General features: G+C 49.3%; 1 protein-coding gene across 1 annotated transcript in view; it reads right to left on the bottom strand.

The window, feature by feature from the left end:
- The window catches only part of ArgRS (arginine--tRNA ligase-like protein), a 90,524-nt gene that overhangs the window by 60,809 nt on the left and 13,872 nt on the right, over positions 1-15,843 (bottom strand). The window contains exons 5-6 of the mRNA XM_055073362.2: positions 2,797-2,980; positions 1,627-1,756 (exon numbers count right to left, since the gene is read on the bottom strand). Of these exons, the coding sequence (XP_054929337.1) occupies positions 1,627-1,756; positions 2,797-2,980 (314 nt within the window). The remainder of the gene's footprint in view (positions 1-1,626; positions 1,757-2,796; positions 2,981-15,843) is intronic.

Below are 15,843 nucleotides of genomic sequence, written 5' to 3'. Positions count from 1 at the left end.
TGCATATTGTAGCAACACATCTACGCATTTGCAGCCATCGTAATCCTTCCCGTTGAAGAATTACTACCACAATAGGGAGCTTTAGCTCGTCCGGTATTCTGGTAAGTGCAAGCGGACTGGGTGTTGTACCAGGTAATCGGAGGTGCAAATGTGAACAGCCTGCATGGTGCCAACCACCTAGTGATACAGAGCTCAACCAGACAAACAAAGAGCTAATATAGCAGTAACCAAGTGCTTTCTTTGCTGCAGGTGTAAGTTTTCTTTAGGAGCGTAATCGTGAACACAGTCCTTTTTAAATGTTTAAAATGTTTTACACTTGGTTACAGCAATATTAGCTCCGTATTTGTCTGGTTAAGCTCTGCGCCACCAGGTGGCTGCACCGTGTGGGCCGCGCACGTTTACACTAAAGCCCCTTCATTACAGCAGTAGTATGAAAGGCATTAGTTTACGCTTCCGCCTATACATCAAAACTCCAGCGCACCTGCAGTTACCGGAATACAGAACACGCTCAGTGCTACTACAGAACGCTCACAATGCCCGCTGCTTGGATCTCGCTGGGGATCGAAGGAAAGGTGGCTAGCAGAGAGGTTGGAGAGGCTTCGCGAACTGGCGCCAAGACAAGTGCACGTCATGATATCACATCATGATGCAGAGCCAGTGAAGGTGGAGCTTAGCCTCGAGCACTCGGCGAATGAGTTGAGGAGAAAAAGCAACACTAAGGAAGAGGGTAACTTGTAATTGTCCATAGCTCTATTAATATGAGAAGCTTCACTTAAATTATGGCGCGAGTGTTTCACTGAAGCTGTACCCTATGCATCTACAAGATTTGTCCAAACCGTTTCAGGGACACTTTAAGGTGGCTGTGCTTTTAATGCTAAAACTTACAAAGCCTGCATGTCAACACACACTGTTTTTGGGCTAGTTTATCTGGAGTAGCTTGTGAGTGGCACCAGCAGATAGAGATGACAGCAGGACAAACAGATCAACTACCAAGTTGCATTGCATTCATCCTATCGTGCTGCCGTCCTACACACTCACTGGTGTCATTTTCAAGCCTCGCAGCACATGTTTTGGCTACACACATACCTGCAATCTGCCAACTTTAAAATTCATAATAATCCTGCAGACACAACACTGAAAAGGGCAAGGTGGGGTGACAGCATGCACTGAGAAACACCCGTTCCGTAAGATACTTAGTATTCTCGTTTTACTTTTAGACACAGAATGCAAGCAAACTCGAAACAGCACAAAGAAGCAATAGAGTACTTTTAGATCACAGCAACTTTTTCAGTCGAGACTTGCTTGAATAAACCTGCTTAAAGCAGATACCCTCTGGCATCATTTCATAATCAGAATACTTCCAAAAGTATGAGACCAAAGACCAAAGCTTTCCGTGATGCGATTTTTCACAAAACTTGACAGAGCATTCGTAATATCCTAGAATGAGCATGAATCCGCAAACTTAAAGGAAATCCTGGGACAGTTGGCACGTACGCACACATGCTTTCACTTTATGGACATGAATTTGTAGGGAATGAGGATTGCACAACAGAGACCTCTAGGTACAATAACGTACTTCTAGGTACGAGAAGCAGGAATAACGGCTATTGCTCAGCCTATATATACCTTGCCTTGAGACATCACAGATCAGCTTCCATGCAGACATCATGTCCTGGTCATGCGATTGCAGCTTAACAACGCATGCATAAGCCCGCTTCTTGAATTCTTCATCCGAGTCAAAACGCACCTTCGACTCCTGCAAGTGCCGAGAGAAAAGTGTTGAGAACAGCAAAGGATAACTGGCTTGACATCACCTTACAACACAGTTAATTAGAGTAAAGCATCATCAGCTTTTCAATGGGATGCAATGTAGAGCAACCAAAAATGTTTTTGGAGCATGGAACATGAAGTGGCAAATTTTAGCAGTAACTCTAGAGCACAGTCAAACCTCGATATGACCAAATCATAAAACTGACACCTTGCTTTGTTACATCAAAGTTTCACTGCAGTGAAATAGCCAAAAGTTGGCCCTAAATATTTCAGAAAAAAAAATATTTAGCAATTATCCATGTCGCGCTCGCCTTCCCCAAGGACGTTCCTTATCAGCAGCAGATGTGCAGCAACGTGCACTGCGCTACCTCGACATGCTATTAATGCAGTGCATACAAACACATCCTCTTCAGTTGTCTCTACAGTTGATAGTCTGCTGGGGGGAAGCTTGCAAACTTTAAGTGTTAGTGCAATCACAGAACTTGTTTCCTGATGCCTCGCAATGTGTTTCATTGTGCTTTTCACCTGCACCACCTTTTGTAGACTGCGCATGCCATGCTGAGCACATAAGAATCACACATACCATTCACCAAAGCTTTCTACACTTTCTGTGCACTAAGCTTTCCTTGCTCCTGTGCTGCCCAGAAAGTACGCACATGTTATTGACTGCAGCCTTCACATTTTGTGCAATACCAGTAAATGCTTCTTTTTCATCACATAGCCTCATGGGTGGCACGATGTCCGAACGTGCCTCTGAGGGATGCTTCTCCTCTTGAACAGTGTGGTATAGGCATGGTGCATCAAGGCCTCTCGGCACCCCCATTGACTGTTAGAGGTAAACTTATCGACTAAGCATCAGCGTCACCATGTGATTCGTACCCAGTGCCCCGCAGTTTCTTCTGTCATGCTTTCCCCCTGGGCACACGCATAATACATATAACATACGTACGCCACATATGGACACCAAAGCAAAGGACTCGTTTTGACCAGTTGGGCTCGGCACCCAACCGGGAGAGAGTCACAAACCTTGTAGAAAGCCTGGAGGTCTCCAATGGGTGGTGAGTGCACCAGGTAGTCAGGGAAGCGGTCCTGCAGGTGTGCAATGAGCATGCCAAACTGGGTGCCCCAGTCTCCCACATGGTTCAGCCGCAACACATCATGACCCGCGAATTCCAGCAACCGGCTTAGGCTCTCCCCAATTATGGTTGACCTGTAGAGACCATTTCCCGATGGTGTCACACACACTAAAGGCGCAGGTTTCACACACAGGAACCAGTACTACAAGGTAAAACTGCAAGGAAGAGAGTATTCTTACTTGAACAGAGAGCTTCTGGAGTCCAAAAATAAGCTACACATCTATGGATGCTAGTCTGTCTGTAGGTGAGTAAAATCATAGGAAGGCACGAGTATGGACAGAAATGTCTTGACATTCAAGGAACTTATAGGAGCCTTGTCTGGACTCCTGGGGGATGCCAAGGAGGATGGTCACACTGCAAGCAGCTCCGCAAAATGCTGAATGTACAAGGAAAGCCCGACAAGGCAAGCTCACAACTTTTATGCAGACACTTGTGTATATAATATTAGTAGAGGTACACTGACACAAAGGATGGATCCACTGCTTCCAAAGTTTATGCATGCACTTGGCATCACATAGTTGGCCACTTGCGAACTTGCAATACATGAGTTTCTTTACGTAGTGCTTGTATGTTTAATGGCAAGTTGAGTTATTCTCATTCACCTGTGGTCAATCACTCACTCTGTCTGAAGCTAGACAACAAGCTCACTGGCACCTGGCTACAACGAATCATTCTCTTTGTTGGAGCAGCACAACCTGCTTTTTGGCATGGATTGTGCAGTGCAGAGAATGGGAATGAAAGTGCTTTTGAGGAACAAGTTCTTTGCACTTGTTTTTTGAATATGAATGGCATTTAAATTGCCCACCTTGTGGTACTTCAAGATGGATTATTAATCTTCGAAAATTAAATTATGGAGTTCTAAGTGTCAAAACCCCCATCTGATTATGAGGCACACCGTAGTTGGGGACTGCGGATTAATTATGACCACCTGGGTTTCCTTAATGTGCACCCAATACAGGGCCATGCCCCCATCGTGTAGCGGCTGCCGCGAACAGGTTCTGATCCCGCTACCTCGTGCTTCGCAGCACAATGCCTACGCCACTGAGCAACCATGGTAGGTAATCAAACTTTGAGCCGAATATCGAAATATTGCTGAGGAACAACACCATTCTGTAAAGCTCAGAATGCTGATCAGTCTAAAAACTTATTTAATTCAAGTCCACACTAATGCCAGAAGTAGTCAGAATGCCGTCATGCCATGCCAAACATCCTTAGGAACATGGATAGAAAAATAAGGAGACCACACGGAAGGAAACTCACTGTAAAGCAGCTCACGCGCACAAGAAAAATAAACTGCACAGCTTTGCACGATTAGAGGAAACTGTGTGCCATTTTTCTTTCTTTATTCAATAAAGCAAATTATCTTTCTCAGCAGCTAGGCAGTACAGCCAAGATCCCCTTATTACCTTAACGACCACCGTTTAGGGGGTATTACATAAGGGGTAGGCTAACAAATGAAGCTTACAAATAACAGCCTTTGTGCAGAACAGTGTCCTGTGCCAATTTCTGCAAAAGTTGATAGACACGTGATGGCTGCACTGTCTTGGGGAATGCTATTTCAGTCCACTTTTGTACGAAGAAAAAATGATGCAGCGAAGGTGGTAGTGTGAGCACATGAGCATGCAATTTGATACGGATGGATAGTGCAGTGGGATAATGTAGGGTGCGTGATTGAGGAAGCTGTGGAAAAAACTGACGCAAACAGAGGCTGGCGATGCGGCGACGCACAGAAAGATTTCGAAGACCAGTTTCTCATTTAAAGGATGATATGTTTATGTCATATGAGCATGAAGAATGAATGAACCTAGTGGCACAATTTTGCACGGATTCTAATTTGTTGATTAAGTACACCTGGTGCGGACTCCAGATGGGCACCGCATATTCTAGTTTAGAACTGATTAGAGATTTACCGTATTTACTCGAATCTAACACGCACCTTTTTTCCGATAAAACGAGTCCAAAAATTGCACGTGCGTTAGAATCAAGTACGACCCTAAATTCGCATTACCATCTCACCAGCGGCATCCGAAAAATGGCCACCTCGTACGCGCTTCTAGCCTAGCTGCCATAGCTTCCTCCACGTGCATACCTCCATGTTGTACATGTAACCAGGCGCTGGTGTAACCTAGTCTACCTCCTGTCTTCCCGTTTTCTGCGTTTATTCAATCAGCATGGAAGCGCCGACTGCGAAGACACGTCGAGTCCACCATGATGCCGCATTTAAAAGGAAAGTTATCATGTACGCGGAGAGGGACAAAAATCGAGTCGCATCACGGGTGTTCGGAGTTCCTGAAACTTGCGTGTGGGACTGGCACAAACAGAAGGAGAATATTGTTACAAGCACGGGGAAAAGGGGTATATTTAGGTGTGTGAGGGCAGGAACGGCAGGCTACGAACAACAGGAATGGCCGCTGCCCAGTCTTCGTTCTCCTCTTCCCTTCTCTTCTTGATCCCCGCATCCCTTTTACGCGCTTGGACGTAACATATACCTCTCCTCGCAGACAAAGCCCACTGGGCGAGTCAACTAGCTTGTCGTGGCGTGCATGATTTCAACCGTGCGACATGCGCGACTTGTGTCCTAGCAGAACGTCTACCAGTGTTCGTGAGGTACGCGTGAGTATAGTTCACTTCGCTGACTTTGTCGATGACAATATACGGTCCATCGTAGGTCCATGTCGCAGAACAATAGCGTGAAGTAAGAAGATCGATACTTCGGTGGCAGTGGCTGATGGTATAGCCACCGTCTCGCAATAGCGGGTGAAATAGTCGGCGCAGACAATTATCCAGCGGTTCCCCTTAGATGACTTTGCAAAAAGGCCTAACAGATCAATTCCAACGTGCCGAAAGGGTGAGCTGGGAGGCGGCACAGGTTGAAGGAGACCAGATGGGGCAGTGGTTGGGCGTTTCCGACGTTGGCACTGTATGCAGCTGGCGACATACAACTCAACCGAATGTCACATCCGGGGCCAGTAAAAGCATTCTTGAATGCGATAAAGGGTGCGCACAGTGCCTAGTGACCGGAGGTAGGGTAATCGTGCATAGCCTGAAGGATTGCTGGCCGGAGACGCTCCGGCACCACTAAAAGGAAGCGTGCACTCGTGCTTGAGTAGTTCCTTTTGTACAGGAGCCCGTCACGTAGACAGTAGCTGCTTGTTGCACTTGAATGGGCAGAAGTGAAGAGTGGCTCCAATCTGGTGTCTGTCCGTTGTTCTGCTTTGAACGCATCGATATCTGGAAAAGCGGATGTCACAGAAGCGACGAGATGATCAAAATCGTCTGCGTCGCAGTCCGTCGTAGTAAGCAGCATACGGGAAAGGCAGTCTGCGTCAGCATGTTTTCGGCCACTCTTGTAGGCAACAGTGAAGTTATATTCCTGCAACCTCGAAACCCAGCGTGCAAGGCGACCACAAGGGTCGCAAAGGTTCATGAGCCAGCGCAGGGAATGGTGGTCTGTGACGACTAGGAATGGGTGTCCGTACAAGTACGAGCGAAATCGCTGAACTGCAAAGATTACAGCGAGGCATTCTTGCTCTGTCACCATGTAATTTCGTTCAGGTTTGCTTAATGAGCGGCTTGCATAAGCAATCACGTGCTGACGGTCGTCATAACGTTGGACCAAGACGGCACCCAGACCGACGCCACTAGCATCTGTGCGGATTTCTGTCGGCGCAGTAGGATTGAAGTGGCGAAGGATAGGTCGGGAGGTCAGCAGGAACTTCAACCGACGAAATGCACACTCGCACTCGGGTGTCCACTCACACCGTGCGTCTTTATGCAGAAGATTTGTCAGAGGATAAGCGACGTCAGCAAAACCAGGAATAAATCGGCGAAAGTAAGAGCAAAGACACAGAAAACTACAAAGTTGCTCCACTGACTGCGGTGCACTGAATACCTCAACAGCTGCCGTCTTGAGGGGATCAGGCCGGATACCGTCTTTGTCAACAAGATGACCCAGCACAAGGGTTTGACGGTCACCAAAGTTACATTTCTTGGAGTTCAGAACCAGGCCGGCGTTTTCGATGCAGTCGAGGACAATATCCAGGCGCGTATTGTGCTCATTGAATGTGCACCCGAATATAACAACGTCGTCAAGATAGCACATACAGATGTTCCATTTTAACCCACGCAGAATGGTGTCCATGACCTTTCAAAGGTTGCTGGAGCGTTGCACAACCCAAATGGCATCACATTGAATTCGAACAATCCATCCGGGGTTATGAAGGCTGTTTTCTCCTTGTCTGCCGGGTGTATCGGGATTTGCCAATATCCTGAGCGCAGGTCCACTGAAGAAAAATAAGAGGCCGAATGAAGGCAATCAATTGCATCATCAATCCGGGGCAGCGGGTAGACATCCTTCTTAGTCACGGCGTTTAATCTTCGATAATCGACGCAAAATCTCCAGTTACCGTCTTTCTTTCTGACGAGTATGACCGGAGCTACCCGAGGACTCGAGGACTCTTGTATTATCCCATTTTTCATCATGTCACTCACTTGTTCCCCGATTATCTTGCGCTCGTTAGGCGACACGCGATAAGGCTTTTGCCTGATCGGGCGCGCAGATCCCGTATCGATATTATGGCGCGTTCCTGACTCGGGAATCGAGAACGCTTTGTCCGGCTGCGCAAAGTCAAAGACTGACAGACGCTTAGAAAGCGTATCCACCAAAGTATGGCGTTCCCTCATGCTGAGCGACTTGTTTATCATAGACAGAAGCTTTTTGTCTGAGACGTGGCGAAGGTCAGCAGGTTCATACGGCGGGTCTGTTAGTACGGCTACGAACGAAGATGTGTATTCTGTAAAGTAGGAGAGTTTCAAGCCGTCTGGAAGCAGGGCGGGTTCTGCCGAGCAGTTGGCCATCCACGAGCCAGCACGCCCGTTGCCGATGGATACCACACAATGAGGGACAAAAACGTTCTTCTTCACACAATTTAGATGCATTGGCTCTACGGAGGCATCGAAACTGTCTGGAACTTCACCGCGACATACAACCGGCACGCACACAGACGTGGACGCAGGCACAACAGTATCTGCAGACACACAAAGTTCACCTTGACTGCAAGTCTCCTCTAAGAGCCCAGATGAAACATGGCCATCAATGCAAACTTCCCCCGTGCGACAATCAACGGTCGCACCACAGCAAAAAGTCGATGCCCAAAATCACTTCGTGCGTCGATCGGGGAATAACTACAAACTCCGTCGCGAAAACTCCACCCACCAAGGATACTTCAGCAGTGCACACACAAACAGGGCGCAACGACTCGCCGCTCACTCCACAAAACGTTGCAGCCTGGTCCCACGAAAATACAACTTTGCGCCGCAACCGACATTTAAAAGCGAGATTCATTACGGATACAGTTGCTCCGGTATCCACTAAAGCCATTGTAGAAACACCATCAACAAGTACATGCACTTTGTTCTTAATCATAGCAACTGCAGGGGGCATTTCTGTCGATAGCACGTGTCGAGTGACCTCACCCCCATCGGCCGCGCTAGCTAGTTTTCCGGTTGTGAAGGGGAGGCAGAGCGGCGCACTGGCGATGGAGATTGACGTAAACGCGGTGCACGAGAAGTTGGCGGTGGTGTCAAACTCCTGTCAGATGCCGGCGAGCGGCTCCGGAAGCTTCTCTGCCAGTAATTGTTGCCAGGAGGGACGCCAGCTGAATAAGAGGTGGTGTATGGCTGTTGAGTTGTCCTCGTAGGAGGTGTGGTCCTTGTTGAAGACCGCGATCGACGATTCCACGTTGTTGGGCGACGATTGCAAAATCTCGCTATGTGGCCCGCGACACCACATTGGAAACACACCGGCAGATGCCGCAAATTTCGATGTTCTTCCATGTAGTCGCGCATGTTGCTGTCGACTGCATAGCCTGCAGGTGGGTCCCATTCATCATGGCTAGGCATCGGCCGCTGGGAGGCGTGCGTGCGGCGAGGGCGTTGGTCGTAGTCATGATCTTGATAGCTTATGGTCCCTCTCGTTTGTGGGGTAGATGTATACTCGACGGTCACTGAGTGAACCGTGGGTTGCCATGCGGTCGAAACAGCCGTGTTTCTCATCTCGTGTGGTAAGTACGCACCAGCGATGCCGGGTGTGCAATGGTACATCTCTTCCCGATGCAACAACTCTTCGCGAACAATCTGCTGTATTGTTGATGGAAGGTCAACACACGAACTCGGGTCTACACTTGCCACCGTTGTGACATTAGCCAGGCGGCCAAGCTTTGGTATTATCCGTCGCAGCTTCAGCGTCTCAAAGGTCCTGCAGTGGCGAATGACGTCAGACACAGAATCCAAGCTTTCCTTGCCGATCAAAAAATTGTAGACGTCTTCGGCTATTCCTTTCAACAAATGTCCAACTTTGTCATCTTCAGACATCTGAGAGTTGACTATATTACACAGTTTCAGCACTTCTTCGATATAAGTCGTACAGGTGTCGCCGGGAATCTGAGCTCTTTGCGAAAGCGTCTGTTCAGCGCGTTTCTTTTTTGTGCTAGAGTCTCCAAAACACGCTCTGAGCTCCTCTACGAAAAGCTCCCATGAAGTGAGTGTGTCTTCGTGATTCTCATACCAGACGAATGCTGTGTCGGTAAGGGAAAACACAACATTGGACAACTGTGCGCTCGAGTTCCAACCATTAGATTGGCTCACCCTTCGGTAGTTCTTGAGCCACTTGTCGACATCTTCTCCGGCTTTTCCTCCGAAAGTGAGTGGCACCCGGTAGTATTGACACGGAACGCCAGGTGCTGGCCTTGAAGCCGCGTCAGAACCTTCGGGAATCTGGCAGGCGTATTCAGGCATGCCAGGTGAGGGTGGCGGAAGTCCGGCAAGTCGACGGCTTTGGCGAAGTTGTAGCAGCGTAGGCTCCGTGGTTACGAGGTGTACTTTGTACCGTCAACCAATTCGTTACAAGCATGGGGAAAAGGGGTTTATTTAGGCGTGCGAGGGCAGGAACTGCAGGCTACGAACAACAGGAATGGCCGCTGCCCAGTCTTCGTTCTCCTCTTCCCTTCTCGATCCCTGCGTCCCTTTTATGCGCTTGGACGTAACAATATTTTTGCCAGCAAAGCAACAAGGAAGGGTTTCAGAGGACCAAAGCAGGGCCGCTTTGCCAAAATAGAAGAGCTGCTCGCGGAATACGTGCAAGAGCAGCAAGCGGCACAGCAGCCTGTGACGACTGACCTGCTCAAAGTATGGGCAATGCAGTTCGCCCTACAAAAAGGCCTAATGCGGAGTGACTTCAAAGCGAGCAGGCGCTGGCTATCAAATTTTATGAAAAGAAAAAAACTTTTCTCTTCAAAGGCGGACAGGGATACGCCTAAAATTGCCCAAAGAATATGAAGAGAAATTGCACAGTTTTCAGTAGTATGTGTTGAAGTTGTGCCACAGAAATGGTTACAACTTCGGACAGATTGGAAATTCCGATCAGACGCCGCTCTACTTTGACACGCCTGCCACCATAACCATTGAAAATTAGGGGGCGAAGCAAGTGCACGTTTTGTCTTCCAGCCACAAAAAAACTAGAGTCGCCACAATGCTTTGTTGCACTGCGGATGGGCACAAGCTGCCCCTGTATCTTATCTTCAAACGGAAGACGCTTCTGAAAGGAATCGTGTTTCCGAGTGGCATGATTGTGCGTGCAAATGAGAAAGGTTGGATGACCACAAACTTGGTCGCTGACTGGATTGATAATGTTTGGCAGAAGAGACGCGGTGGCAGTCTGGGTCTGCCTGGGATGCTTGTGCTCGACGCGTTAAGGTGCCACCTTCACCAACACATCAAGGACAAGCTGGCAGCATGCAACACCGACCTTGACGTGATACCCGCCAGCATGACATCGCAGCTCCAGCCGCTCAATGTTTGAAAAAGCCAGTGAAAGATAGAATTCTGGCACTCTACATCGAATGGCTTGTCAGTGACTGCCACAAATTCCCGCCCGCCAATAAAATTAAGTGTGCCTCGCTGCAGGAGTTTCCTGGATAGGTGAAAGATGCATGGTGCATGATCCCCTCTGCCATGGACAACAAGGCCTTAAATTAAGAAGTGCGAGATTTCGAATGTCATGGACGGCACCTAGGATGAAATGCTTTGATCTGTTGATAGCGATAAGGAGTTGTCTGATAGCGACGACGAGTGATATCTATTGCCCCACGCAACTTGTACCGGTGCAGTGAAAATCTTGGCGGCAAGGTATGCTGCTTCCATTTGCGTTTTTATTCATTGCAACTTAAGTGTATTGGGAATAAATCTGTTTTTTACAAATGAGAGAAAATAGCACTTCTACATGAAAGCACGAGGTGCGCGATATTGTACTCTCGTCTTTTTTTTGGTCATGGAAAACGGGTGCACGTTACAATCGAGGTTATCATTTTTAAAAATTTTTTGATCATGGAAAACAGATGCATGTTACAAACGAGGGAGTGTTAGAATTGAGTAAATAGAGTGTACGCGAGAAGTTTTATGTCCTGTGGGGTGTGATGCAAATGACGCTTTAAAAAACCAAGAGATCTGTTTGCTGATGATATTGTTACGTGTAGAAAGACACAGACAAAAGAGGCTATTTACAGACTATTTACACTAGACTGGAGCCAGAGCGTCAGGCCGACATTCACTCGCACCAAGGGCACAGACCCACTTCGTCGTCGTTCTCACGGCGACTCGTCTCTCGGGTATCAACCGATAATATCGTAATACTACCCCCCGGCGGCAAAAGCGCCGTCACGGTGCAGTTAAATATCCAAGGCACGTGGAGAGTTGTAGGGCTTGAGTCGGGTGACGTGGACAATGTCACTGGTTGTCACAGCAGAGGACATAGTGGGCGTGGCGAGAACGATTTCGTAGGTGACATCTGTCACTTGGCGAAGCACGCGATATGGGCCCGTGTAGCAGGAAAGCAGTTTTTCACAAAGGCCAACTTTACGTGATGGTGACCAAAGCAACACGAGGGTGCCGGGGACAAAATTGACATCACGGTGACGGAGGTCGTAGCGCTGCTTTTGTTTGTCTTGAGAGACTTGTAGACGAGCGCGCGCAAGTTGGCGAGCATGGTCAGCATGGGCGATAGCATCACGGGCATAAGCGCTAGTTGATGCTGTGGTGGACGGAAGCACAGTGTCCAGTGGTAGCGTCAGTTCACGGCCATACAATAGGTAAAAAGGAGAAAAGCCAGCAGTGTCGAGACGGGAAGAGTTATACGCAAAGGTGATGTAAGGTAGAGCCTGGTCCCAGTCACGGTGGTCGTCTGAAACGTATTTGGATAGCATGTCTGTAAGCGTGCGGTTCAAACGCTCAGTGAGGCCGTTCGTTTGAGGGTGGTAGGAGGTGGTAAACTTATGCTGTATTGAGCAGGCACACATGATGTCGTCAATGACTTTGGCTAAGAACGTACAGCCACAGTCTGTTAGCAATTGACGCGGAGCACCATGAATCAAAATGATATCATGCAGGAGGAAGTCCGCAACATCAGTTGCGCAACTGGTCGGAAGAGCGCGGGTTACGGCATAGCGGGTCGCGTAGTCCGCCGCGACTGCAACCCACTTGTTTCCTGATGTAGATTCCGGAAATGGGCCGAGAAGGTCTAAGCCGACACGATGAAAGGGCTCGGCAGGGATGTCGAGCGGCTGCAGGTAACCAGCAGGGAGCTGGGAAGGCTTCTTGCGTCGTTGGCAAAGTTCACAGGCGGCGACGTAACGTCGTACGGAACGGGCAAGGCCCGGCCAGAAAAAACGGCGACGTACACGGTCATAGGTTCGAGATACGCCGAGGTGTCCTGCCGTTGGTGCGTCGTGAAGCTCTTCTAAAACAGTTGAGCGGAGGTGTTTAGGTATGACAAGTAGGAACTCAGAGCCGTCCGGATGAAGGTTACGACGGTACAGAGTACCGTCGCGGAGGACGAAGAGGCGTAGTGTGGCGTCGGCCGGAGAGTGTTCAAAACGGTCGATGAGTGCTCTGATGTAGGCGTCACGACGTTGCTCGTCGGCGAAATGAAGCAGCTGCGACACAGAGAATACGCAAGTAGCACTGGTAATATTGGAGGAGTCAGGGTCGTCAACAGGGTAACGCGACAAGCTGTCAGCGTCTTGGTGCAGGTGGCCAGACTTGTACACCACGGAATATGAAAATTCTTGTAGCCTCAAAGCCCATCGACCAAGCCGGCCTGTAGGATCTCTTAGCGATGAGAGCCAGCAGAGAGCATGATGGTCAGTGACTACGGAAAAAGGGCGACCGTAAAGGTAAGGACGGAACTTCGCTACCGCCCAGACTACATCAAGGCATTCTCGTTCCGTAATGGAATAGTTGCGCTCCGGTGGTGTGAGGAGGCGGCTCGCATAAGCAATAACGCGATCCTGGCCACGCTGACGCTGGGCTAAGACGGCACCTACGCCATGACCGCTGGCATCTGTACGCAATTCTGTAGGGGCATCAGGGTCGAAGTGGGCGAGAATGGGTGGTGAGGAGAGAAGAGTAACGAGACGAGAGAAGGCGGCGGCTTCTGCAGTACCCCAGGAGACCCCTCACTAATCTTTCTTCAAAAGATTAGTGAGGGGTCTAGCAATTGCCGCAAAATCTTGAATAAAACGACGAAAGCATGAGCATAGCCCTACAAAACTTCGAACGTTGGCGGCTGTCTTCGGAACCGGAAAGTCTCGGACAGCGCGAGTTTTGTCAGGACCAGGCTGTACTCCGGAAGCGTCAACGAGGTGGCCCAGAACAGTAATTTGGCAGCGGCCGAAACGACATTTGGACGAGTTAAGTTGCAGCTTCGCCTTTCGAAATACATCAAGTATAGCTGTGAGACGCTCAAGGTGAGTGTCGAACGTGGGTGTGAAGACGATGACGTCGTCGAGGTAGCAGAGACATGTGGACCATTTGAAACCTCAGAGCAAGGAGTCCATCATACGCTCAAAGGTGGCAGGGGCGTTGCATAATCCAAACGGCATTACTTTAAATTGGTATAGGCCATCAGGTGTGATGAACGCGGTTTTTTCTCTGTCCATATCGTCAACAGCAATCTGCCAGTATCCAGAACGAAGATCAATAGAAGAGAAATAGCTGGAACAGTGGAGGCAGTTAAGGGCGTCGTCTATACGTGGGAGCGGGTAGACGTCCTTCTTAGTAATGTTGTTCAGATGACGGTAGTCTACACAGAAGCGCCACGTGCCATCCTTCTTCTTAACCAACACTACAGGTGATGCCCAGGGACTCGAAGAAGGTTCAATGATGTTTTTGTCTAGCATTTTGTTCACTTCGCTTTGAATAACTTGGCGTTCCGACGCAGAAACTCGGTACGGTCGTCGGTGAATAGGAGTAGCATCGCCAGTAAGAATCCGATGCTTGACCGCGAGCGCCTGGCCTAAAGGGCGATCGTCGAAGTCGAAAATATCTCTGTAGGCCGATAATACTCGATAAAGGTCTTCAGCCTGCGCAGAAGACAGGTCCGTCGCAACCATTTTCTCTATCTTGGGATCGGCGGCCGAGGCTGGCACGAGAGGCCTGCTAAGCTCGCAAGAAGGATCGGTTGATAAATTTGCCACGTGATGGTCGCCGAGACAATCAACGTTGGCAAGGCAAATACCTTGTGGTAGAATCTGCTTCGCCAATCCAAAGTTAAAGATAGGCATGAAAGTGCGGTTCGCAGTAATAGTAAGTACAGTCAAACCCGGCTATATCGAACTCGCAAAAAAACGCCTATCAGTTCGATATAGAGCATAATTCGATATAAGCCTGCTAAATAATTGGATGTCATAAAAGCACATACCATTTATAAAATCACTTTATTAACGAAACTAGCTTAGTTTGGCATAAATTAGTCCTGCATTTTCTTCTGCTTGCGCAATTTCGCTGCCTGCGACGCACGCACTTCCCCACGTTGTCTAAGGAGTCGGCGCAGCTGAGGCCGCAACCTTCCGCATTCGCGCAGAAGCGCCGGACTAATGCGAGTGCACCAATCACTTCGGAGGATATGGGCAAAGGACCATAGTTGCTTTCCTCAATGTGCCTACTGTCATTTGTGCTCAGTACGATGTCGGCGATGTAGTCTTCGTTTCCGGGCTCTACCGTGGTCGCGACACCATCATCTGCACTCACGAACTCGTCCACCGTTGATTCGAATGTCCCGGAAATTTTGACAGCTCGCTCCAAACTTCGGCAACACCGGCAACGGCTTCGTCGCATTCATCAGAATTTACAGTCCTCACCGAGCACGCGGAAGCCGGCACGTATGAAGAACCCCTCGTACACGGCCGTGCGTATGCGTTGGGCGCCATGGGCACCGGGTTGCGAGTCTGGCCACTTTAGCCCTAATCGTGCCGAGAGTGCTCCTCGGAATCTTGCACGCTGCGGGGACATCCAACTTCTCATCGCGTTCGATGCGATTAATGATTTCGAGCTTCACGACGAAAGGCGAATTCTGCCGTTTCATCACGGCAACACTGCGGGAGAAGGCCCACAAGGCGCAAACACGATAAACCAGAGAAGCAGCCAAACAACTCGCACTTTCCCCATCTTGCACGGAGAGCACAAGAGCTTCTGATTGGCTGTCTGAGCAAGCGCTGTAGGCGGGCCGGGATCATCTTTTGCTGGGGAGTGTCGCTAGATAGTGATCTAAAGAAAGGAAGGACGCTTGATTCTGCAACCCGTGTGGGAGCACGGCGAAGCGTCGTCAGGGGAGAGGGGGTGGCAAGTGAAAGATGATAGAAAAAGAGGGAGGATGTGGCCTAATGCACTCCACTATGCGCGACACGGGGAGTGTCGACGGCTCGCCCGAACAGCCCGAGGCAGCGCGGTCACGGTAGGGAGAGCGGTTGGATGGAGCCGCGCCGCCGGGTTTCCCCGCTACCGCGAGGGAAAGCCAACTTCTGGGGGCACTTTTCCGCCGCTTGACGTTCGATATATCGGGAGTCACTGCAATATTTGTTCGATGTAAGCGTAATTTTTGCTATAT

The sequence above is a fragment of the Dermacentor andersoni genome, chromosome 4 (assembly GCF_023375885.2).
Source record: "Dermacentor andersoni chromosome 4, qqDerAnde1_hic_scaffold, whole genome shotgun sequence".
In the NCBI taxonomy this organism is placed as follows: Eukaryota; Metazoa; Arthropoda; class Arachnida; order Ixodida; family Ixodidae; genus Dermacentor; species Dermacentor andersoni.
Note: the sequence above shows the minus strand (reverse complement) of the source record. Positions and strands in the feature narration are given on the sequence as shown.